Source organism: Berghia stephanieae, chromosome 11 (assembly GCF_034508935.2).
Source record: "Berghia stephanieae isolate SIO BIC M18660-M18661 chromosome 11, UCSD_Bste_1.3, whole genome shotgun sequence".
NCBI lineage: Eukaryota > Metazoa > Mollusca > Gastropoda > Nudibranchia > Aeolidiidae > Berghia > Berghia stephanieae.
The window spans coordinates 40,497,369-40,522,259 of record NC_088370.1 but is presented as its reverse complement, the minus strand read 5'-3'; the positions used below and the strand labels follow the sequence as shown (position 1 = coordinate 40,522,259).

Below are 24,891 nucleotides of genomic sequence, written 5' to 3'. Positions count from 1 at the left end.
ATTATTATTATATTATTATTATTATCATTATCATTTATTATTATTATTATTATTATTATTATATTATTATTATTATATTATTATTATTATTATTATTATTATTATTTATTATTATATTATTATATTATTATTATTATTATTATTTTATTTATTATTATTATTATGTTTTATTATTATTATTATTATTATTAGTTTTATATTATTATTATTATTTTTATTATATTATTATTATTATTATTATTATTTATTATTATTATTATTATTATTATTATTATTATTATTATTATTATTAATTATTATTATTATTATTTATTATTATTATTATTATTATTATTATTATTATTATTATTTTATTTTAAAATTTTTTTCAGTCATTGTCTATGTTCGATGACATATTTTTCAATGACCGTTGACTTACTTGTACACATGTTTTTGTTGGAACATGGATTAATATATATATATATATATATATATATATATATATATATATATATATATATATATATATAACACACACACTCATAATATAAGAAATGAGAGCACACCACAACAATGTCACTACACATCAACACTAATCACCACTAAACAACGGAAGCAAGGACAAGCACCTCGTATGGAATACACATTTTTTCTTCAGGACATTACGCCGATTGAGGACGTGGAATAAACCCACAGAAACGAACGTCTCGGCCATATAATGTGAGTGACAATATATATTTTATATATATTGAATCGTGTTGGATACAAATTTGGTACTAATAGTGCTCGACATGTAGCAATGGAGCGAATTATTATTTTAAATAACCAACTGACTCCAACATTGTGGTAAATATTAAAATTATATTATATATATATATATATATATATATATATATATATATATATATATATATATATTCTTATATGTTATTATTCTGTCTTTTTATTGATTATATTTATATTTATCTATCTATGTAATTATGTATTTGATTATTTTGGTGGTTTCTTTCTTCCTGTATTGATTTGAAATTCTATGTAAATACAAGGTTCACATTGGCAATTGCCTAAAATAAACCTGTGAATTCCATTGAATTGATCGGAATTATTGATGGTTCCGGAGGAGTTTTAAGTCTCTATTTATCATTGGGTGAGTGTTTGTTGTTGGTCTTCCTTGATATTTGTTTTGACCTGATTGTGTAAAGTCTGCTTTCGCGGCTTGTTTGCTGGAATATTGTTATCTCTACTTCAATATAAATAGAATGACATTGACGTCACTCAGGCCTTTGTTATTGGTTTGTTTATTTTGCCATCCGCGTTTATTAGTAATTCTCAGTAAACTATGTTAACCAGACTATAAACGTTTAAGGTTACACATAGCATTGTGTGTTGGTCCGTCATACTTCCGGATGGCAATGTTGTGAGTATATTAGCCAAACTCATACTATCTATAAGTCCGAATAGTCTTTCATCGTGTTTATAATATTTAGACAAAATATTGTGTTTCTTTTAAATTCTATAAGGTGGTTTGTTTGTAATTTTTGTAAGAAGGTAGATGTTAATCATGATTTTTAACCGTTTTCTAAGTCAAGCAATGATAAGCGTGGCCATTGGCTTCATGGGTGAGAGTATTAGTCGAAAATTTCGTGTACCAAAATCGTGTTCTTGTCTAAAGCTCTTTACACATAATACTCAGAAGCAAATGAGTACCTTCCTGTCTATAGGTAGTAACGAGTATTGTTAGAGTTTTAGCAGAAATAGGACTGACTCCTAACAGGCGACTGCAACTGTATGAAATGGAAATATGTTTCTTAAGGTAAGAAGCTCATAACATTGCCATCCGGAAGTATAACGGACCAACTCACAAACCTGTGTGTATCCATGAACGTTTATAGTCGGGTTAATACAGTTCAGTGAGCATTACTCATAAACGCGGATGGCAAAAAACAATAACAAAGGCCTGAGTTACGTCATCTTCGAACTATCTATATGATCTGCTGAGGAAATAAACGAGTCATTGTGAATCGCATTTAGAATGATTTGTTTACCCGTGGAAATGCTAATGGGAGCGATCTATATTCGTGTTTTCGTCCAACCAGGTCATCAATCACATGATTTTCTTAACAATGTAAACACGCTGCTTTGTTTACAAAAGTTATAAACATACACATTTGTCAACTGAACAGAATGACAAATCTTGAGTTGATATTAAAATCTGTGAGCACTTTTCACTATGTGGTCACGTTGAGCACATATTCCAATGTGACAATGACTCGAGCACATGGAAATGTAATATAGATAGTATGCGCTTGGCTAAGAAGCTCACAACATTGCCACCCGGAAGTATAACGGACCAACACACAAAACAGTGTGTATCCATAAACGTTTATAGTCAGGTTAATACAGTTCAGTGAGCATTACTCATAAACGCGGATGGCAAAAACAAATAAAAGACCTGTGTGACGTCATCTTTGAACTATCTATAGATAGTATGCAGATGACTACTCAGCCTTGTATTGTTTTTGCCATCCGCGTTGTGAGTTGTTCTCACTAAACTATATAACCAGACTAAAAAGTCATGGTTACACAGAATTTGTGTGTTGGTCCGTTATACTTCCGGGTGGCAATGTTGTGGACTCCTTGGCCAAGCGCATTCTATCTATAGATCATGCCCATTATTAATGTTGATAATTTATCCATTTATTTATCTATTTCACACCAATGGACTATCGCTCAAACAAACAAGCAAACAAACAAACAAACAAACAAACGCACAGCCAGATAAAAACAGATAGCAGGTACTTACAGTTGGCTTCATCCAGCTTAGTGATCAAGCAATCGTCCCATCCATCACAGACACTCGATTGGGCAACGTAGAAACCCGTGGGACACCGGAAGTGGGCATCTGGATCAACAACAAGCATGGCCGACAAGATATAGGGAGTGAGAATTAGATGAAAAAAAAGCCCCATACCTAATATGTAAAAATAAAAAAATGTTGAGCTTTTATATAGCCTAATATCCACTAAACATGCTCAAAGCGCTTTACAAATGGTCCTTGGCCAACAGTAATACCAAAGAGTGTGTAGGGTAATGTAGTTACCAAGAGCTCTCACTTCTCTTAACCGCAATGCTATTGTCGCGTGCCAGGCGAGACAGCGAGGTGGGTGTGCTCCGCGTGTATCATGCGCGCTAGGCTTACTGATACAATGAAGAAAATACGAGTAGAAGACGGAAGATGCGTGGCTTCACCAAAAGCGGGAAGTGAGAGCACTTGGTAACATAACAATCGTTCTACACGCTCTTTGGTAATACTTAACATGTCGGACGAGACATGAGGTCTGTTATGCGATATTGCAATTTTTCGGACAGAGACAACGCTGTTAATGGCCAGGTATTCATTTTACACTTGAGTACGGTGAAAGAATATGATTAAAGAGCCAAGGACTATGCGCCGACCGAGGCTCGAACCCAGTACCTTCCGAGCAGAAAGCGAGTGTCATACCACAAGACCACATAGCCGCACGATATGTATTTCACTGTTTTACATCGGCATTATGCCGTGATGAACTAGAGGGCTGAAATCCGGGGTCAATCTCTATTCGCAATGATGAAGAATGCATACAATGTTTTGCATAGCAACAACTGTCCCTCCCCCCCCCACCCCCCCCTCCGAAGAAAAACAAAAACAAAAACAAACAAACAAACAAACAAAAGTAAGAAAAATAAAGAACCCAAAAAAAAAACCCCAACAAAACAAACAAACAAAATTGAAATTAGTGTTTCTTTTCCTTTCATCCCAAATGTCGGGATCTCCAGTCGTAAACAATGTTGGGCCACGGTGACCATAACCTAATTTATGATCATTTCTACTTCTGCTCTCCCTACTCAGAACTTGAAAGTATTTTACTTAAGCTAAGCACACACCGTCAATAAACAGTCATTTTTTAGACATTACAAAATAAGGCGTCAGCCTAGCTCCCGATATTTCCACGAATTGAGCATTTTTCTCTTTAAATAAATAGTTATATATAAATATATATAAATATATACTATACAGTATGGCTCTAAATATTATATGCCATCTTAGCCAACACAAACTTGTATCATAGTTTATAGTATTATATAAGTTATAGTATTATCATAAACTATCAAATAAAAATAATAAGGATGATAGTCATTTGAATATTATACTAATATCATAAATATTCAAAGTTTACAATATGTCTATGACCAACAGTAATACTTACATTGGACGAAGCTCGAGTACTATTGCATTACAATTTATCGGACAGAGACAACGCCGTTATATAAGTATATATATGTATATAATTTAGTAAAATATATAAACGCATGCATAAAATACTATAATATAGATGTATAGTATTAAATTTATAGCTAATATCACTAATAATTATAATATGATATACTAAATGGCTAGACTAATTCAATGCAAGCACATAATTTAGATACAGAGCTGTCGACCATCGAGCTCGGCTGTCACTTTCCAAAATTACCACCATTTTGGAAATTGGCCGTCATATCATTGACAAAATTGTGTATCACCCGTCTACGTATTTCCCAACAAATGTCTGATATTGAGTGAATGCATTATCTATCAAATTCAGTCCCTTAGTTTGTGGACAAAGACAAATTACAATGTCCTCTCTCCACGGGACTGGTGTTATTATCTCGGTGTTAAGGCTTGTTTTTTAAATGATTTGTGTGTGATTTTGTGAGTTTTGTTCACTCGTAGAAATCATCGAGCCCTGAAAAAATGTTCATAGATAGAATGAAGTTGACATCACTCAGGTCTTTGTTATTGTTTGTTTTTTTTTGTTTTTTTTTGTTTTTTTGTTTTTTTGCCATCCGCGTTTATGAGTAATTCTTACTAAATTGCATTAACCAGACTATAAACGTTTAAGGTTACACATAGTTTTGTTTGTTGGTCCTTTATACCTCCGGATGGCATTGTTGTGAGCTTCTTTGCCAAGCGCATACTATCTATAATATGTGTTCTGTCCTCTTAAAAGTATTCTCTGTGTTGTTTTCAACTAAGGGAGAGAATCTATGATAACTGCATTCTAAATGAGCTAAATCACATACCATTTTCATGTTGATTGTTTTGAAGACACTTTTCAAGCAAAGAAAAGAATGCACTGGCATAGTATGATAATAACAAGAATTGAAGTCAGTAGGAAAGTGCCAGAAGACAACAGAGAAAAACAACTTCGCGGCGGCGATGGGGGCTCGAACCCGCGACCTTACTGGTACGACAACTCTGCCTGGTATGAAAGCTCGGCATCTCATCAAAAGAATACCAACAACATGCGTCGGAGAGATGTGGAGAGAAACTATTCGTCAAGCTTATCTCATTTAATGGGCAAGATCTATATTAACTATTCATGTGCTCGGGGTCATTGGGCACATTGCAAAATGTACTCAAAGTGACCCACTTAGTGAAAAGTGTTCACAGCTTTTTAAATATCTAACATCACGATTGGTCACTTGATTCAGCTTGACACATGGGTGTGTTTATAACATTTGTAAACAAAGCAGCGTGTTTACACTTGTTAAGAAATATCCAATCGTTGGACAGCAACAAATCATGTGATTGTTGACCTGGTTGGACGAAAACATGAATATAGATCGCTCCCATTCCTCGCCTCCTCCACCCCCCCCCCAGTGTATTTGTTTAATTATTATTTTTGTTTGCTGTCACCCAGTAGTACGTCTTTCATCAAACTGAGGACGTATCATGATCAAGGAAAAGCAGTTTTAATAGATAGAATGCGCTTGGCCAAGGAGTTCACAACATTGCCATCCGGAAGTATAACCGACCAACACACAAACTCTGTGTAACCATGAACTTTTAGAGTCTGGTTTATACAGTTTAGTGAGAACAACTCATAAACGCGGATGGCAAAAACAATAACAAAGGCCTGAGTGACGTCATCTTCGAACTATCTATAAGTACTTACAAATATTGTTTGCGTCTTCAAAAAGTCCTGCATTATTGCTTTGCCTGTTTATATTTATTCAAAATTAATATAGATCCAGCAAAGCTGTTATGTCTTCAAAATATTGGTGATGATGTACGAGATATCTTGATAAAAACTATACCAACCTATTCTCAAAAATATTTGGAAAAAACAAAAAACAAACAACAAACAAATAAAAATAACAAAAATAACCATGAACCAGTTTTATGTCATTTCAGACAATATTTTCACTCATTCAAAATTTATGTCGGTTAACCGGATTCGAAAAGATCGGTTTATTTACACACCAAACCCATTAACATTTCTTTGTTAAATCGGTCTCCCATTTTATTCCCCTAAACCCAGTTTTCCCTGGTTATCCCACATTATAAAACAAATAAATTTTAAATACAAAAATTGAGCTTTTATATAGCTCAATATCCACTAAATGTGCTCAAAGCGCTTTACAAGGGGTCCCTGACCAACAGCAACATTTAACATGTAGAAAGAGACATGACGCCTGTAAGGCGATATTACAATTTTTTCCGGACAGAAACAACGCTGTTAACGGCCATGTACTCATTTTACACTTGAGTACGATGAGAGAATGTGAATAAAGAGCCTTTTCCAAGGACTCAACTATGCGCCGAGCGAGGCTCGAACTCAGGACCTTCCGATCCGAAAGCGAGTGTCATACCACTTGACCACATAGCCGCACATTATGTGTAATAATTGACGGTGTAAAAATGAATGTAAGCTCAATTTAATATATACAAAAACAGATAAAAGGACGTTTCGGGTTTCCCCTTTATCAACAAAACAGAATGAATGAAACACAACAGACGAATGAGATAATGTGGTAGTGCCATTGTTAAGATGATATAAACATGATCTCGTTCGTCTGTAGTGTTTCATTCATCCTGTTTTGTTGATAAAGGGGAAACCCTAAACGTCTTCTTATCTGTTTTCGTATATCATGCGCCCAGAGCCTCCAGCTAGGGGGATATGTTGCGCAATATAAAGGTGCATTATCATTATTTTTATTATTATTATTATTATTATTATTATTATTATTATTATTATTATTATTATTATTATTATTATTATTATTATTATTATTTATTATTATTTATTATATTATTATTATTTTTATTATTATTATTATTATTATTATTATTATTATTATTATTATATTATTATTATTAATTATTATTATTATTATTATTATTATTTTATTATTATTATTATATTATTATTATTATTATTATTATTATTATATTATTATTATTATTATATTATTATATTTATTATCATTATTATTATTTCTTCATTACAGCAAATTACATTTGGTCAAGCTTAGAAATACGGTATTGATCCGTGTCATGCAATGAACACAATACCGAGATTGATTGTGCGGCTATGTGGTCTAGTGGTATGACACTCACTTTCGGCTCGGAAGGTCCAGGGTTCGAGCCTCGCCTTGAGTCATTGTAAAACGCTCTTTACTCACATTCTCTCACCGTACTCAGTTGTAAAATGAGTACCTGGCTGTTAACAGCGTTGTCTTTGTCCGAAAAATTGTAATATCGCCTAACAGGCGTTATGACTCGTCCTCCATGTTGAATGTTGCTGTTGACCAGGGACCCCTTGTAAAGCGCTGTGAGCACATTTAGTGGATATTGCGCTATATAAAGCTCAATAAAAAAAAATTGATTTCTCATACTGTCGTAAGCGACATTCGGTCATTTTAACTCCTTCCTTACCCACCATTTTCCGGATGTTCCTCAAAACATCTTTATTGAGCTTTTCAAAATGGAACTTTTTATATTGCGCAATAATATTCACTAAACGTGCTCAACGCGCTTTACAATGGGTCCCTGGCAACAGCAACACTTGACATGTAGGACGTGACATGACGTTTGTTAGGCGATATTACAAATTTTTTTTTCAGACAGAGACAACCCTGTTAACGGCCAGGTACTCGTTTTGCACCTGAGTACGGTGAGAGAATGTGAGAAAAGAGTCTTTTCCAAGGACTCAACTATGCGCCGAGCGAGCGAGGCTCGAACCCAGGACCTTCCGATCCGAAAGCGAGTGTCATAGCACAAGACCACATAGCCGCACAACATGCAATATAATTTTAAAACTCCCAACTCAAAGGGAATGAGAACGCGATGTAGATAATTGTGTACAGTTCTTATATAACTAGAACAAACATATTCTTCAATCTTCGTGATATACAAAATAAATCTAAATGAGAAAAAGGTTGGTTGCATCGTAACAAATGAGACGACTTTCCTATAGTTGGTAAGGAGAGGGTTAATGATAGAGATATATAATATGATATTATTATGTTATATCAAAGCATATTATGTTATATTATTCTTATGTTATATCAAAGCATATTATGTTATATTACATCAGTAATAGGGATTTAAAATCGTTAAATGTTTCCTTAAACGCCCTTAAACATAAGTACCAATATAGATAGTATGCGCTTGGCTAAGAAGCTCACAACATTGCCATCCGGAAGTATAACGGACCAACACACAAAACTGTGTGTATCCATGAACGTTTATAGTCAGGTTAATACAGTTCAGTGAGCATTACTCATAAACGCAGATGGCAAAAAAAAAACAATTACAAAGACCTGAGTGACGTCATCTTCGAACTATCTATATTGGACATTTAATATTGCATATTCTTTGAGATTAAATATATAAAAAAGGGAGAGAAACAGATTGAAGCATAGAAAAAAATAGAAAAAAAAAACAACAAACAAACAAGGAAAAAAAAAAAACAACAAAAAGACAAAACAAACAAAAACAAAAGAAAAGAAAAAGAAAACAAAATAATCATATTATTGCCATATGTGACCCTCCGTCTCAAAACGGTATTATGTCGGGATGATTCAGACCCCAGAAAGTGAATTTAGAGATAGAATGATGAGAAATTGGACCTTAGAAGTTTTTGTAAAGCAAGAAATAGTATTTATACTCCACCATAACGTACAGAAATTAAACCCAAGTTTGATATTTGTGTAAATGAATTCAATTTCCCTAACCGAGTGGATCCCGACATAATACCGTTTTGAGACGGAGGGTCACATATTATAAATACTCAGTTACATAATATTATACCTTGGTGCCAAATTTCCCTATCAGGGGAAGTTTTTAGATATTTTGTGTGTATTTTAGAAAAACAAACAAACTGGAAATAAGTGGTTGTTTGCGGCTATGTAGTCTTGTGGTATGACATTCGCTTTCAGATCGGAAGGTCCTGGGTTCGAGCCTTGCTCGCTCGGAACATAGTTGAGTCCCTGGAAAAGGCTCTTTATTCAAATTCTCTCACCGTAATCAGGTGTAAAAAAATTTGGGACATTTTTAATTTGAAGCCTCGGTCTTGAGAATGATAAATTTTGACAAGTTGGTGGTAATCTTATCTTGCGATTATGTGGTCTAGTGGTATGACAATCGCCTTCGAATTGGAAAGTCCTGGTTTCGAGTCCCGCTCTGAGCGGCGCATAGTCGAGTCCTTGGAAAAGGCTTTTTACTCTCATTATCTTACCGTACTCATGTGAAAAAAATGAGTGCCTGGTCGTTAACAGTGTTTTCTCTGTCCGGAAACAAATGTAATATCGTCTAACAGACATCATGTCTTGTCCTACATGTTATGATTTGCTGTCGACTAGGAAGGCCTTGTAAAGCGCTCTGAGCACGTTTATTGGATATTGCGCTATATAAAAGCTCTAGTTTTCTTTATCGTATCGGAAATTGAGTGACCAAAATGAAAAGAAAAGTCTTTTGACAGTAAATTAGTGTAGGGCACGTAGCACTCAGTCTGGGCCTCTTCAGACAGACTGGTCAGTCGAGTGGTCATCCAGACTTGACCAGCGCCAAATAGAGAGGCGACAACTCTATTTATTTGGATGCGACAAACAAATAAACAAACAAACAAATGACATCAATATTAGCAAAATAATATATTATCGTCAGCCGGCCATAGTGGTTGAGAATTATTACTGGTGACATTATGCGATTCATTTTCTGTTTTACACGACAAAACACCTTATGTATTTCTTGTGGCTAGACAATTCAATGGTACGTTATATCGCCAATTTTTTTTAATGCGTGTTCTTTTTTTCAGAGTAGGACTGTGTGATCTTGATCAAAGGAGATAGAACATAAGAGTACATTGTTCCGATAGTTTAGAACCAGTTACTAAGTTACTATGCGTCATTACGACGGAAGTGACGTCACGACATAGACATTCTGACAAAAGCCTTTAATGTCATATACGAAAAGGGTGAATTGTCTAATGTTTTGAGAATATCGGTATTCATTACGATACCCAAAAAACAAGGACTGATTGACTGTGACCAACACAGAACAATCAGTATAATGAGCCAGGCCACAAAAATTATATTAAGAATACTTATGAAAAGAATGAGGAGCAAGATCTCTCCAGAGATATTTGACGATCTGTTTGGTTTTGTTAAAGAAAAGGGTACAGTAAATGCAATCTTTACATTGAAAACAATAATGTAACGGTCAATCGAAAAACAAAACTCACTTTATCTACGCTCTGCAAAATCTAAGAAAAGATCGGTGTAGACAGTAAAGACCGTCGACTTGTGAAAAACTTATACTGGAATCAAACAGCGTGTGTCAAAACTGATAATGAAACATCGGAGTTCTTTAACATCGAGAAGGGAGTAAGACAAGGTTGCGTCCTATCACCGGACCTTTTTAACATAGTGAAATAATATTCATAGAAATTGAAGATATGAAAGGCGTCGTCGTTGGAGGGCAGAATATGAATAGCATAAGATACGCAGACGATGGTACTATGATGGCATACTGTCCAGAAAACGTGCAGAAAATTGTGTGCAAAAGTGAAGAGATGGGCCTGAAACTAAATGTTAAGAAAACCGAATGCATGGTGGTCTCAAAGAATGACAACAACACGATCTTCCACTTGTCAAGCAAAGGAGAGACCATCAAACAAGTACAGAAATTTAAATAGTTGGGCGCTATCATCACCCATGACGCACGTGACATAGAGGATATAAAATAGCAAAAAACGTGTTCCATAAAATGCGACCAGATGTGTCAAACAACAACCTGAAGTTGAAGACCAGAATGAAAGTAGTAGAAACATGTGTGATAAGTACCCTTTTATACGGTTGTGAAACGTGGACGCTTGACAAAGAATGTACGAGGAGGTTAGAGGCATTTGAGATGTGGGTGTATAGAAGAATGTTGAGGCTATCATGGACAGACAGGTATACGAACGAGTAAGTGTTGGAGAAGGTGAGAAAAGGAATAATATTGATCGATACCATCAGAAAGAGGCAGTTACAGTTTCTGGGACATGTGTGGAGAAGAGACGGAATAGAAAATTTGGTAACATATGGGATGATCGAAGGAAAGAGAGCTAGAGGAAGACAAAGAATGGCTTATTTAAACAACCTAAGAATGGCCACATGTGATTTTAAAAGCAACACAGATTTCATGCGCACCGTAGAGGATCGTGATTCGTAGAGACAGCCGACCGGCAACATGCTCAAGAGCACAAGCCACGATTGATGATGATGATGATGATGACGTCACAACTGTTGAACCCTATTATTATCCAGATATTATTAAAGAAAATTGTACATTCCCCTCTCTCTCTCTCTCTCTCTCTCTCTCTCTCTCTCTCTCTCTCTCTCTCTCTCTCTCTCTCTCTTTGTTTTTTGTTTGTTTTGTTCTTCTTAATCCCTTTCTTTCTTTCTTTTTTTCTTTCTTTCTTTCTTTTTGTGCTTGATTAAATTGGAAACAAACTTTTTTTCACTCCTTTTAGTCGGCCAAAGTGAAAGAAATGTCTTTTGTTAATGCAAGGCGGAAATGATATTTTGAAGGGGGGAGGGGGGGGGGGAGGAGGGGAGGGGCTCACTTGTTACAAGTGATTTGATTGGCTGACCCATCAACCCACACGCCTGGGGAAGGGAAGTAGTTGAGGTGGTTGGGGGGGGGGGGGGACTCTCATAGAAAATGATTCGAGGACCCAGGGGCGATAATCTAGAGGGCTAAAATGGACGTGACAGATCACCGTGGAGTGACCAATGACCAATGACCAATGACCAATGTCACATTGACGTTACGTGGAGCTAATAGAGATGCAATTCAGAAAAAAACCCAAAACAACAAAAACAAAACAGCAACGAGTCCCGACAAATCGTGACTAATCAGGTAGGTTTTGTTTTCTGTTTACATTGACTGGACGAGACGGAAAAACAAAACAACAACAACAACAAAAACAAACGTCGTGGTTCTATAAGTTTTCTAGAATCTGTAGGAATGAAATCAAAAGAAGAAGAGGGGGAGAGAGAGGGATGGGGGGGGGGGGGAAATTTAAACTGTTATATAAAGAAAAAACTGGAATCATTTTGAAAGACCGTGCATATGTAATTACAGTAGAGTTACCATTCCTGGTGCAGTAGAGATTTCTTTTTTTTTTTTTTTTTTGAACTCCTCCCTCCCCGCCCCGCCCCGCCCCGCCCCCTCCCCACCCCCACTCAACCCCATCCCAAGCTACTACCCAACCACTTGGGTTTTTAACTAATGTATTTGTTTTCATTCTTTTTTAGTCATTAGCCGACGAAGGGGTTTAAGCCCGAAATGTTCCGCGTTTGGTCTTCTGTTTTGTTGGGGGGTTTTTTGTTGTTGTTTTTTTGTTGTTTTTTTAAATTTGAAACTGTTATGCTAGTTTTTGTTTATTACTTTTTTTACAGTCCACAGATGCTAGCAGCCTAGTGTCATTTTGTTTTGTACGGTTTGCAGGCATTTTCTCAAAAACACTTTTCTACAGATTGTCTTCATAAAAAAACTATAGAGATTTTATATCGCGCAAAATCCACTAAATGTGCTCAGAGCGCTGTACAAAGGGTCCCTGACCAACATCAAAACGTGACATGTAGAACGAGACATGACGCCTGTTAGGCGATATTACAATTTTTTCAGACAGAGACAACACTGTTGACGGCCAGGTACTCATTTTACAACTGAGTACGGTGAGAGAATGTGAGTAAAGCGTCTTTTCCAAGGACTCAACTATGCGCCGAGCGAGCAAGGCTCGAACCCAGGACCTTCTGATCCGAAAGCGAGTGTTATACTACAAAATCACATAGCCGCACAAAGGGTCACAATTCAGCCAATTTTCAACATTTCTTCATTAAACAAACGGCAAAAAAAAATAGAGAGAATTTTCTATTATTTAGAGCCTCACCAATAACTCAAAAGGAAACAAAAGTGCGATATAAAAAAAAAAAGAAACTGGTCCCAATCGCATTGGAAGTGTAAAAATACTCTTCCGGAGATGTGAATACAAACCTTCTGTAAATGATCTTCTCGTTCCAGAGTGATGGTATCTAAATTTATTTATTTTTTGTGCGGCTATGTGGTCTAGTGGTATGACACTCGCTTTCGGATCGGAAGGTCCTGAGTTCGAGCCTAGCGCTCGTCGCATAGTTGAGATCTCACATTCTCTCACCGTACTCAGGTGTAAAATGAATACCTGGCCGTTAACCGCGTTGTCTTTGTCCGAAAAATTGTAACATCGCCTAACAGGCGTCATGTCCCGTCCTACATGTTAAATGTTGCTGTTGGCCACGGGCCCCTTGTAAAGCGCTTTGAGCATATTTTAGTGGATATTGCGCTATTTAAGCTCAATAAAAAAAAAAAAAATTTATGCTGGTCGCAAAATAAAGATCATCTATCTTCGATTTTTTTAACCGCCCCGTAATCCTTAGAATCCGCTTATACATCCTGCCTGCTACTAAAATAGCAAAGCCCCCTTTTCATACGATATGCAACCAATTAATTTTTTATTCGTTTCTCCAAAGGATTAGTTACATGTATACCTCCAATGATTTGGAACCTGAAAGTAGAAGGTGTGACGTCACAATTTTTCATAAATAAAAATAAAATAAATTGAGCTCTTATATAGCGCAATATCCACTAAATGTGCTCAAAGCGCTTTACAAGGGGTCCCTGGTCAACAGCAACATTTAACATGTAGGACGAGACATGACGCCTGTTAGGCGATATTACAATTTTTTGGACAAAGACAACGCTGTTTAACGGCCAGGTACTCATTTTACACCAGTGTACGGTGAGAGAATGTGAGTAAAGAGCCTTTTCCAAGGACTCAACTATGCGCCGAACGAGGCTCGAACCAGGACCTTCTGATCCGAAAGCGAGTGTTATACCACAAAATCACATAGCCGCACAAAGGGTCACAATTCAGCCAATTTTCAACATTTCTTCATTAAACTAACGGCAAATATAGAGAATTTTCTATTATTTAGAGCCTCACCAAAACTCAAAAGAAACAAAAGTGCGATGTAAAAAAAAAAAAAGAAACTGGTCCCAATCGTATTGGAAGTGTAAAAATACTCTTCTGGAGATGTGAATACAAACCTTCTGTAAATTATCTTCTCGTTCCAGAGTGATGGTATCTTATTTTTTAGTCTAAATTTATGCTGGTCGCAAAATAAAGATCACCCATCTTCGATTTTTTTTAAACACCCCGTAATCCTTTAGAATCTGCTACTACATCCTGCTACTAAAATAGCAAAGCCCCCTTATCATACGATATGCAGTCATTTTCTCAACACCACTTTTCTATGCGCTATGTGGTCTAGTAGTACGACACTCGCTTTCGGATCGGAAGGTCCTGAGTTCGAGCCTAGCGCTCGTCGCATAGTTGAGATCTTGAAAAAGGCTCTTTACTCACATTCTCTCACCGTACTCAGGTGTAAAAGGAGTACCTGGCCGTTAACAGCGTTGTCTTTGTCCGAAAAATTGTAACATCGCCTAACAGGCGTCATGTCCCGTACTACATGTTAAATGTTGTTGTTGGCCGGGACCCCTTGTAAAGCGCTTTGAGCATATTTTAGTGGATATTGCGCTATTTAAGCTCAATTTTAAAAAAATAAATTTTATGCTGGTCGCAAAATAAAGATCATCTATCTTCGATTTTTTTAAACGCCCCGAAATCCTTAGAATCCGCTTATACATCCTGCCTGCTACTAAAATAGCAAAGCCCCCTTTTCATACGATATGCAACCAATTAATTTTTTATTCGTTTCTCCAAAGGATTAGTTACATGTATACCTCCAATGATTTGGAACCTGAAAGTAGAAGGTGTGACGTCACAATTTTTCATAAATAAAAATAAAATAAATTGAGCTCTTATATAGAGCAATATCCACTAAATCTGCTCAAAGCGCTTTACAAGGGGTCCCTGGTCAACAGCAACATTTAACATGTAGGACGAGACATGGCGCCTGTTAGGCGATATTACAATTTTTTTCGGACAAAGACAACGCTGTTTAACGGCCAGGTACTCATTTTACACCAGTGTACGGTGAGAGAATGTGAGTAAAGAGTCTTTTCCAAGTACTCAACTATGCGCCGAGCGAGGCTCGAACCCAGGACCTTCCGATCCGAAAGCGAGTGTCATACCACAAGACTACATAGCCGCACATCCCTATTACCATCAAATTAAATGCGACAGGTGGACCATTTCTTCAGAGCAGTCAGTGCTGGTCAAGTTTGTTTGTTTTTTTTTGTTTTTTGAGATCATATCTGCACTTTTTCCAGTTTTACCCAAAAGCTTCAACACCCGAGTTGTCATAAAATTGCATCGATCTTAATGGGGGGGAAAAATATTAACGTGCACTTATTTGCAGGTCTGATAACGCAATTCATTGTGGACTCGTTGTTGTAATGGAAATCTCAGGAAAATGACGAAAAAAATTGAATTACTAATTTTTGTTTATTACTTTTTTTTTACAGTCCACAGATTCTAGCTGCCCAGTGTCATTTTGTTTTGTAAGGTTTGCAGGCATTTTCTCAAAACCACTTTTCTACAAATTGTCTTCATAAAAAACTAAAGAAATTTTATAAAGCGCAAAATCCACTAAATGTGCTCAGAGCGCTTTACAAAGGGTCCCTGACCAACATCAAAACGTGACATGTAGAACGAGACATGACGCCTGTTAGGCGATATTACAATTTTTTTCAGACAAAGACAACGCTGTTTAACGGCCAGTTACTCATTTTACACCTGAGTACGGTGAGAGAATGTGAGTAAAGAGTGTATTTCCAAGGACTCAACTATGCGCCGAGCGAGGCTCGAACCCAGGACCTTCCGATCCGAAAGCGAGTGTCATACCACAAGACTACATAGCCGCACCATCAAATTAAATGCGACAGGTGGACCATTTCTTCAGAGCAGTCAGTGCTTGTCAAGTTTTTTTGTTTTTTTTGAGATCATATCTGCACTTTTTCCAGTTTTACCCAAAAGCTTCAACACCCGAGTTGTCCTAAAATTGCATCGATCTTAATGGGGGGGGGGGGGGAAATCAACGTGCACTTATTTGCAGGTCTGATAACCCAATTCATTGTGGACTCATTGTTGTAATGGAAATCTCAGGAAAATGACGAAAAAAATTGAATTACTAATTTTTGTTTATTACTTTTTTTTACAGTCCACAGATTCTAGCTGCCCAGTGTCATTTTGTTTTGTAAGGTTTGCAGGCATTTTCTCAAAACCACTTTTCTACAGATTGTCTTCATAAAAAACTAAAGAAATTTTATAAAGCGCAAAATCCACTAAATGTGCCCAGAGCGCTTTACAAAGGGTCCCTGACCAACAACAAAACATAACATGTAGAACGAGACATGACGCCTGTTAGGCGATATTACAATTTTTCAGACAGACGCAACGCTGTTGACTGTCAGGTACTCATTTTACACCTGAGTACTGTGAGAGAATGTGGATAAATAGCATTTTCAAAGGGCTTTACTATTGAAAAAATGTTAAAATTAAATAATCAGAATAGAACATTCAAACGTTCCCAAAGCGCTTTACAAGGGGTACTTTGCCAACAGCAACACTTGTTAATATGTAGGACGGGACATGACGCCGTGTTAGGCAATGTTACAGGTACCCAATTTACACCCGAGTACGGCGTGAGAATGTGAGTAAAGAGCCTTCACCGAGGAATCAACTATGCGACGCTTGGAGCGGGACTGGAACCCAGGACCTTCCGATCCAAAGGGAAGTGTAATACCACAAGACAACATGGCCGTTTCTACTTCTTAAGGGGCGGCTTGGGTCTTTTATTTCTTAAAAAAAGATGACCTTTATTGGGCGGTTTTAATCATTCTGTGTCATCGTTATAATATGTTAAAAACAATGTTAGTGAAAAATATAAATTTTCTGTGTTGATATCCGTTTTGCGACCTAATTTGGGGGTCTGGCATAAAAAATAACAATCTCCACAAAAACTTATGAAGGAATAACCTCCAAATTCTTCCCTCTTATCAATATTGTAGCATAGTGTGTCACCATAGAGATATTTTACGGCTTTAGCTTATGGAATTTTTATGAGAACATTACAAAGTTGAGAATCAAAACGTTATGACAAAATTGATGTTAAAAATTCATAATTTGGATTATAATTCAAAATACACAGACCTTATAAAAAATATCTCTCTATGGCGACATAATACATTGTTTCTGTGATAACTGTGGAAATTTTCGGACAATTTCATTGAATAGATTCTGAGAAACGGTTGACACAGTATCCCATACCCTTAGAAAAATGACATATAGTGAGAAAATAGCAAAAAAATGCTTTCCGTTTTTCACATTTTTCTTACTATCTGTACCCTTTTCGACTGTGTTCTTCGTGTCTTTATAGTCTACTTAAAAAAAAATTGGACTTAAATAGTATTTCTGAGATGATAAAATATCGTTTTCCACCAAAATCCCAAAATCAATTTGTTGAAGGATTTTCCTAATAACTCGGCCCAAACCGCCCTATAAAATAACACAGTTCAAGGACCATCGACAGGGATGCTCACGGACAAAGATATCTGGTTTGTGTACACTAAGCCATAAAACAAAATCTCCTTATAGATAGAATGCGCTTGGCCAAGGAGTTCACAACATTGCCATCCGGAAGTATAACGGACCAACACACAAACTCTGTGTAACCATGAACTTTTATAGTCTGGTTAATACAGTTTAGTGAGAACAACTCACAAACGCGGATGGCAAAAAACAATAACAAAGGCCTGAGTGACGTCATCTGCATACTATCTATAGTCTCCTCACCCAGATAGTGGCGTTATTGGTGATGTGTGTTTAGATAAAATACTCACAACAATCCGCCAGCCGGATATAGCACAGTTCAAGTATCATCGACAGGGATGCTCACGGACAAAGATATCTGGTTTGTGTACACTAAGCCATGAAACAAAATCTCCTTATAGTCTCCTCACCCAGATAGTCGGCGGTATTGGTGATGTGTGTTTAGATAAAATACTCACAACAATCCGCCAGCCGGATATAACACAGTTCAAGGACCAACGACCGGGATACTCATCACTGGCAATGATAATAATATCTGGTTTGTCTTCACTAGATATTTACAAAGGTTAAGCAATGAAACAAAATCTCCTCAAAGTCTCACCCAGACAGTCGGCGTTATTGATACTGTGCGTGTAGCTAAAACACTCACAACAATCCATTAGCCGCCGGATGTAGCACAGTTCAAGGACCATCAACCACGACGATAACTGGCAATGATAACTGGTTTGTTTTAAATATTTACTAAATATTTACAAAGGTTAGATTGTAGCGTTTAGCTAAAATACTCACAACAATCCGCCAGCAGGATATAGATAGAATGCGCTTGGCCAAGGAGTTCACAACATTGCCATCCGGAAGTATAACGGACCAACACACAAACTCTGTGTAACCATGAAGTTTTATAGTCTGGTTAAGACAGTTTAGTGAGAACAACTCACAAACGCGGATGGCAAAAACAATAACAAAGGCCTGAGTGACGTCATCTTCAAACTATCTATAGATGGTTCGAAGATGACGTCACTTAGGTATTTGTTATTGTTTTTGCCATCCGCGTTTTTGAGTTGTTCTCACTAAACTGTATTGACCTGACTATAAACGTTCATGGATACACACAGTTTGTGTGTTGGTCCGTTATACTTCCGGATGGCAATGTTATGAGCTTCTTAGCCAAGCGCATACTATCTATAACGAACCAACAAACAAAACTTTGTGTAACCTTGAACGTTTATAATCTGATTGATAGAATTTAGTGAGAACTAATCATAAAAAATGGCTGGCTAGAAACAAAAACAAAGAGCTGAGTGACGTCAATTTCGTTCCTTCTATATTTAACTCTAACTTGACAATATGTGACCCGGCTTCTCAAAATGATATTACATATATCGCGATGAATTTAACCATGTAAAATGATTGTGTGACCCACCGTCCCTAACCGGATGTCCGAATGAACTGGTAGCAGAAAATGATTTCTTTTATAGATAGAATGAAGTTGACGTCACTTAGGTCTTTGTTATTGTTTTTTTTTTTTGCCATCCGCGTTTATGAGTAATTCTCACTAAACTGTATTAACCAGACTATAAACGTTTAAGGTTACACATAGTTTTGTGTGTTGGTCCGTTATACTTCCGGATGGCAATGTTGTGAGCTTCTTAGCCAAGCGTACACTATTTATAGCCACAAATAAGAAACAAGGGGTTAATCTTTCCTTGTGTTATGTGGTCTAGTGGTTTTACACTCGCTTCCCGATCGGAAGGTCCTGTGTTCGAGCCTCGCTTAGCGTATAGTTGAGTCCTTGGAAAAAGCTCTTTACTCACATTCTCTCACCGTACCCAGGTGTAAAATGAGTACCTGGCTATAAAGCGCGTTGTCTCTGTCGGGAAAAATGTAATATCGCCTAACAGGCGTCGTGTATCGTTCTACAACGCACTGTTACTGTTCTCTTGGTCAAAACCATGAAATAGATCGCCTTGGAAGCCAGATTAGTGTTACGTTGAACCAGACCTGTCAAGGGTTAATGTGCCGAAGCGAACAAAATGCGGCTATGTGGTCTAGTGGTATAACACTCGCGTTCGGATCGGAAGGTCCTGGGTTCGAGCCTCGCTCGGCGCATAGTTGAGTCCTTGGAAAAGGCTCTTTACTCACACTCTCTTACCGGACTTAGGTGTAAAATGAGAACCTGGACGTTGACAGTGTTGTCTCAGTCCGAAAAAAAAATTAATATAGCCTAACAGGCGACATGTTAAGTGTTGCTGTTGGCAAGAGACCCCTGAGCAAGATTAGTTGATATTGCGCTATATAAAAGCTCAATTTGTAATCACAATTTTAAACAAAATAATCTTTTTCAATCAAAAGAGGAACTAAGAAAATGGAGATGCTTATTTTTTCTCTGACGTCTATCTGGTTTTTTTTTAAGTAATGAATTTATGTCATAACTTCCTTTTTATTGTTACTGACTGAAGAAGGGTTTTGAACCCGAAACGTTCCGTGTTTGGTATTTTTGTTCTTTTATGAAGTTGTTCATTTTTTGTTTATTACTTTTCAGTCCACAGATTCTATCAGCCTTGTATTACATTAAAAAAAAATAAATACAAAAATGAAATCTAAAAAAACAACTAATTTTTAAAAATGAAATAAGATTAAGATATAAAATTAGACTTTTTTTTAAATGAAAAAGGGTTAATGGAACTCCAAGGATGGGGCATAGATAAGAAGAATATATTCTTAGTCAAAAATGTCAATATTGGAATTACGCCAAGATTTTTTTGTATATATAGCTGTTTGGCAAGGTGGTTATAGGATTCAACAGTCGTAACGTCGCTTCCTTCCTAATGACGCATGGTAACTTAGTAACACTGGCTCTTAACTATCGGAACAATGGCGGACGCCGTATGAAATATTCCCCGGCGAGCATAATGCGTATCCAGAGGAAAAAAAACACATAAATTTGATCATGTTTTGACCTTTACACATTCTGATCACAAGGTATATGAGAAGTTCTAGCCAGCATGAAGAATAAAAAGTAATGATTTTCTTTGTTTAGAACCAAGATGGCCGCCGTTGACAGGCGGCGTGACATCAGACTACTGAATCCAATTGTGGTTCTTTGATGTGGACTATTTACATCACCCATGGCTGGGTCGTGAGTACGAATCATCATCATCATCATCATCATCATCATCATCATCATCATCATCATCATCATCATCATCATCATCATCATCATCATCATCCATCGTGGCTTGTGCTCTTGAGCACGTTTCCGGTCAGCTGTCTCCACGAATCACGATCCTCTGCGGTGCGCATGAAATCTGCGTTGCTTTTAAAATCACATTTGGCCATTCTTAGGTTATTTAGATATGTCATTCTTTGTCTTCCTCTAGCTCTCTTTCCTTCGATCATCCCAGATGTTACCAACTTTTCTATTCCGTCTCTTCTCCACACATGTTCCAGAAACCAGTAACTGCCTCTTTCTGATGGTATCGATCAATATTCTTCCCCTTCTTACCTTCTCCAACACTTCCTCGTTCGTATACTTATTGTCTGCCCATGATAGCCTCAACATTCTTCTATACACCCACATCTCAAATGCTTCTAATCTCCTCGTCCATTCTTTGCCAAGCGTCCACGTTTCAAAACGTGGAATTGGAATAAAAGGTATATGCGAGTATTTTGTAACCGTAAACACAAGATACCATGAATAGGGCAGAAAGTCGTGACGTCACACTTTCTATTTCTTGGAAAAGGCTCTTTACTCACATTATCTCACCATACTCAGGTGTAAAATGAGTACCTGGCCGTTGACAGCGTTGTCTATGTCAGAAAAAAAAATTAATATCGCCTAACAGGCGTCATGTCTCGTTCTGCATGTTACGTGTTGCTGTTGGTAAGGGACCCCTTGTAAAGCGCTTTGAGCACATTTAGTGGATATTGCTCTATATAAAAGATCAATTTTAAATATTTTTTTTACCTTCCGATTCCAAATTCTTTGGAAGTGTGTATTTAACCAGCCCTTCGGAAGACTATTAATGAATAATAAGTTACATATTGAATCATAAGGTAATATAACTTATTTTTGTATCAAGATGCATAGATAGTTTGCGCTTGGCTAAGAAGCTCATAACATTGCCATCCGGAAGTATAACGGACCAACACACAAAACTGTGTGTATCCATGAACGTTTATAGTCAGGTTAATACAGTTCAGTGAGCATTACTCATAAACGCGGATGGCAAAAAACAACAACAAAGACCTGGGTGACGTCATCTTCTATAGGCAGATTCTTAGGATAACGGGACGTGAAAGACTGAGGATGGATGATCTTCATTGACTACCGTTATATATTTAGACTAGAAAATAAGATGCATTCACTCTGAAAGATCCATTATACAAGGTCCTCTAGAAAACGGAAGGGGCTGCCTGAAGTCTGTGATCGTGAAAATACTATCAAAAAGAGCGAAAATGGAGAGGCTTCGTATAGGGACAATACAGACAATTGACGTTTTGTGTACAAACCCTCCGTCTGCACAGCAATACACAAATTAACGTGGAAAACAAATAAAATAAAATGCAGAATAACTTGTATCTCTGGAAGAGTGGTTTTACACTTCCAGTGATATTGGAACCAGTTTGTATTTTGACATTAAATCTTTGTTTCCAATTCTATACGTGAGACGCTGTTAGCGGCCAGTTACACGTTTTACACCTGAGTTCGGTGAGAGAATGTGAGGAAAGAGCCTTTTGCAATGACTCAACTATGCTCCGAGCGAGGCTCGAACCCAGGACCTTCCGATCCGAAAGCGAGTGTTATACCACTAGACCACATAGCCGCATACGGATATGGCCAGTAAAAGGTGTTTTGGGGATATTCAATACGGCTATGTGGTCTAGTGGTATGACACTCGCTTTCGGATCGGAAAGTCCTGGGTTCGAGCCTCGCTCGGAGCATAGTTGAGTCATTGCAAAAGGCTCTTTACTCACATTCTCTCACCGTACTCAGGTGTAAAATGAGTACCTGGCCGCTAACAGCGTTGTCTTTGTCCAGCAAAAAAATGTAATATCGCATAACAGGCGTCATGCCCCGTCCTACATCCTAAGTAGTGTTGCTAAGTGTTGCTGTTTGACATGGACCCCCTGTAAAGCGCTTTGAGCACGTTTAGTGGATATTGCGCTATATAAAAGCTCACATTTGGGGGGGGGGATATTCAAATGATAATTTGGGATTTCCTAATATTATGATAATTTGTTCATTTCTAGACTTACATAGATACACAATTTTAAAGTAAACTTTTCTCCTTATAAAGCACTTTGATCACTTTTAGTGGATATTGCTCGACATAAAAGCTCAAGTTTTTAAAAGTGTTTTTAAACATTCTCTCACCATACTCAGGTGTAAACGAGTACCTGGCCGTTAACAGCGTTGTCTCTGTCTGAAAAATGGGTGATATCGCCTAATCGGCATCATGTCTCGTTCTACAACATTTGTTGGCCAGGGACCTTTTGTAAAGCACTAGTTTAGTGGATATTGCTCTATATAAAAATTTTCCTAAGACACTTAAATATTGAAATGTTTTTCTTAGTAAAACTCAACTTTTCTACAGAATAAATACTTCAAATCGCCACAACCGACGAATTCTTATTTTCAGGTCTGATAACCTAAATTTTCACGGGCTTATTGTTGCAATGGAACGTCTCAAACCAACGCAAAATTGCTCCATTATAACAATGTTAAAATAAGCCCATTTGTGCTCGGCTATTTGACCTGCAAAGTAAGTGCACTTAGGCCACAACTGAGCCAATTAAATTACTTTTTTTTCCGTGAAATAAACGGCAAAATGAAGAGAATTATCTTTTTTTTCTTCTAATCCTTACCATTCTCATAATTTCCATTAATTTGGACCATCTCCCTAGAGTACGTGACATTTTATTTACAGTCCGTCTTATAATACCATACGTGACCATGCCAAGAAAATCGGGATTCATTCTTAGACCACGTACTTTTTACATAATTTTAAAGTAAACTTTTCTCTTTGAACATTTTTATTTGATATTTTCCCTAAGCCACTTAAATATTGAAATGTTTAACTTAGTAAACTCAGCTTTTCTAAACAATGGCTACCTCAAATGACCACAATCCAGCCAAACAGTCTGATGTCACGTCCGTCCAGCAACCAGTAGCTTGGTTCTAAACAAAAAAATCGGTACTTTGTATTTTTCATGCTGGCTAGAACTTTTTCACATTACATGTGATCAGAATGTATAAAAGTCGAAAGATGATCAGATTTATAATGTTTTTCTCCTCTGGCTACCGGAGAAGTATTTCATAAGAACGTCCGCCATTGTTCCGACAGTTTAGAACCAGTTACTAAGTTACTATGCGGAATTAAGAGGGAAGTGACGTCACGACTGTTGAACCTTATTATATACGACAAAATGTAAAGAATATTATTCCACTCCTTTCCCTAAATAGCAACGCGTATTGATTTCATGCTTACAATAATAATTTGTGACGTCAGATTATAAATCGTTAAATTTCATTAAAAATAAGATTCTGTAAAAAGAAGTATCATTTAAGTATCTTTGAACATGTCTTTTATTCAAAATGACGAAATCAAAATTCGTTGAGGGGCAGAATAAATGATTTCTTACACGCTTGCTTTCTGGAATTCGAAGTTTGTTCCAAACGCGTACTCGCAAGCTTATGCAGCGGTTGGGAACACGTCTAGAATTCCAAAAAGCAAGAGTGTAAGAATGCTATAATATTTTCGATTCTTTCATCTCGTTGTATTTATTAACTCTCTCCTTACCAGCCATTTTCAGGATTTTTCCCAAAACTTCACACCAAACTAACACAAAGATAGATTTTTTATCACTCTGACATAATGGCAAAAAAATTCTTGCCATACAGAATTTCTTTAGCAAAACATGCTCTACAACACACTGTTCGTTTTCTTTAAAATCTTATGATGTACAAAAGAAATTTGAATAAGAAAAATATTGGTTGCATCGT

At 36.8% G+C, this 24,891-nt stretch overlaps 1 protein-coding gene across 1 annotated transcript in view; it reads right to left on the bottom strand.

The window, feature by feature from the left end:
- The window catches only part of LOC144956426 (G-protein coupled receptor GRL101-like), a 74,443-nt gene that overhangs the window by 5,071 nt on the left and 44,481 nt on the right, over nucleotides 1-24,891 (bottom strand). Inside the window, exon 6 of the mRNA XM_078886927.1 lies at nucleotides 2,752-2,881. Coding sequence (XP_078743053.1) covers nucleotides 2,752-2,881 — 130 coding nt within the window. The remainder of the gene's footprint in view (nucleotides 1-2,751; nucleotides 2,882-24,891) is intronic.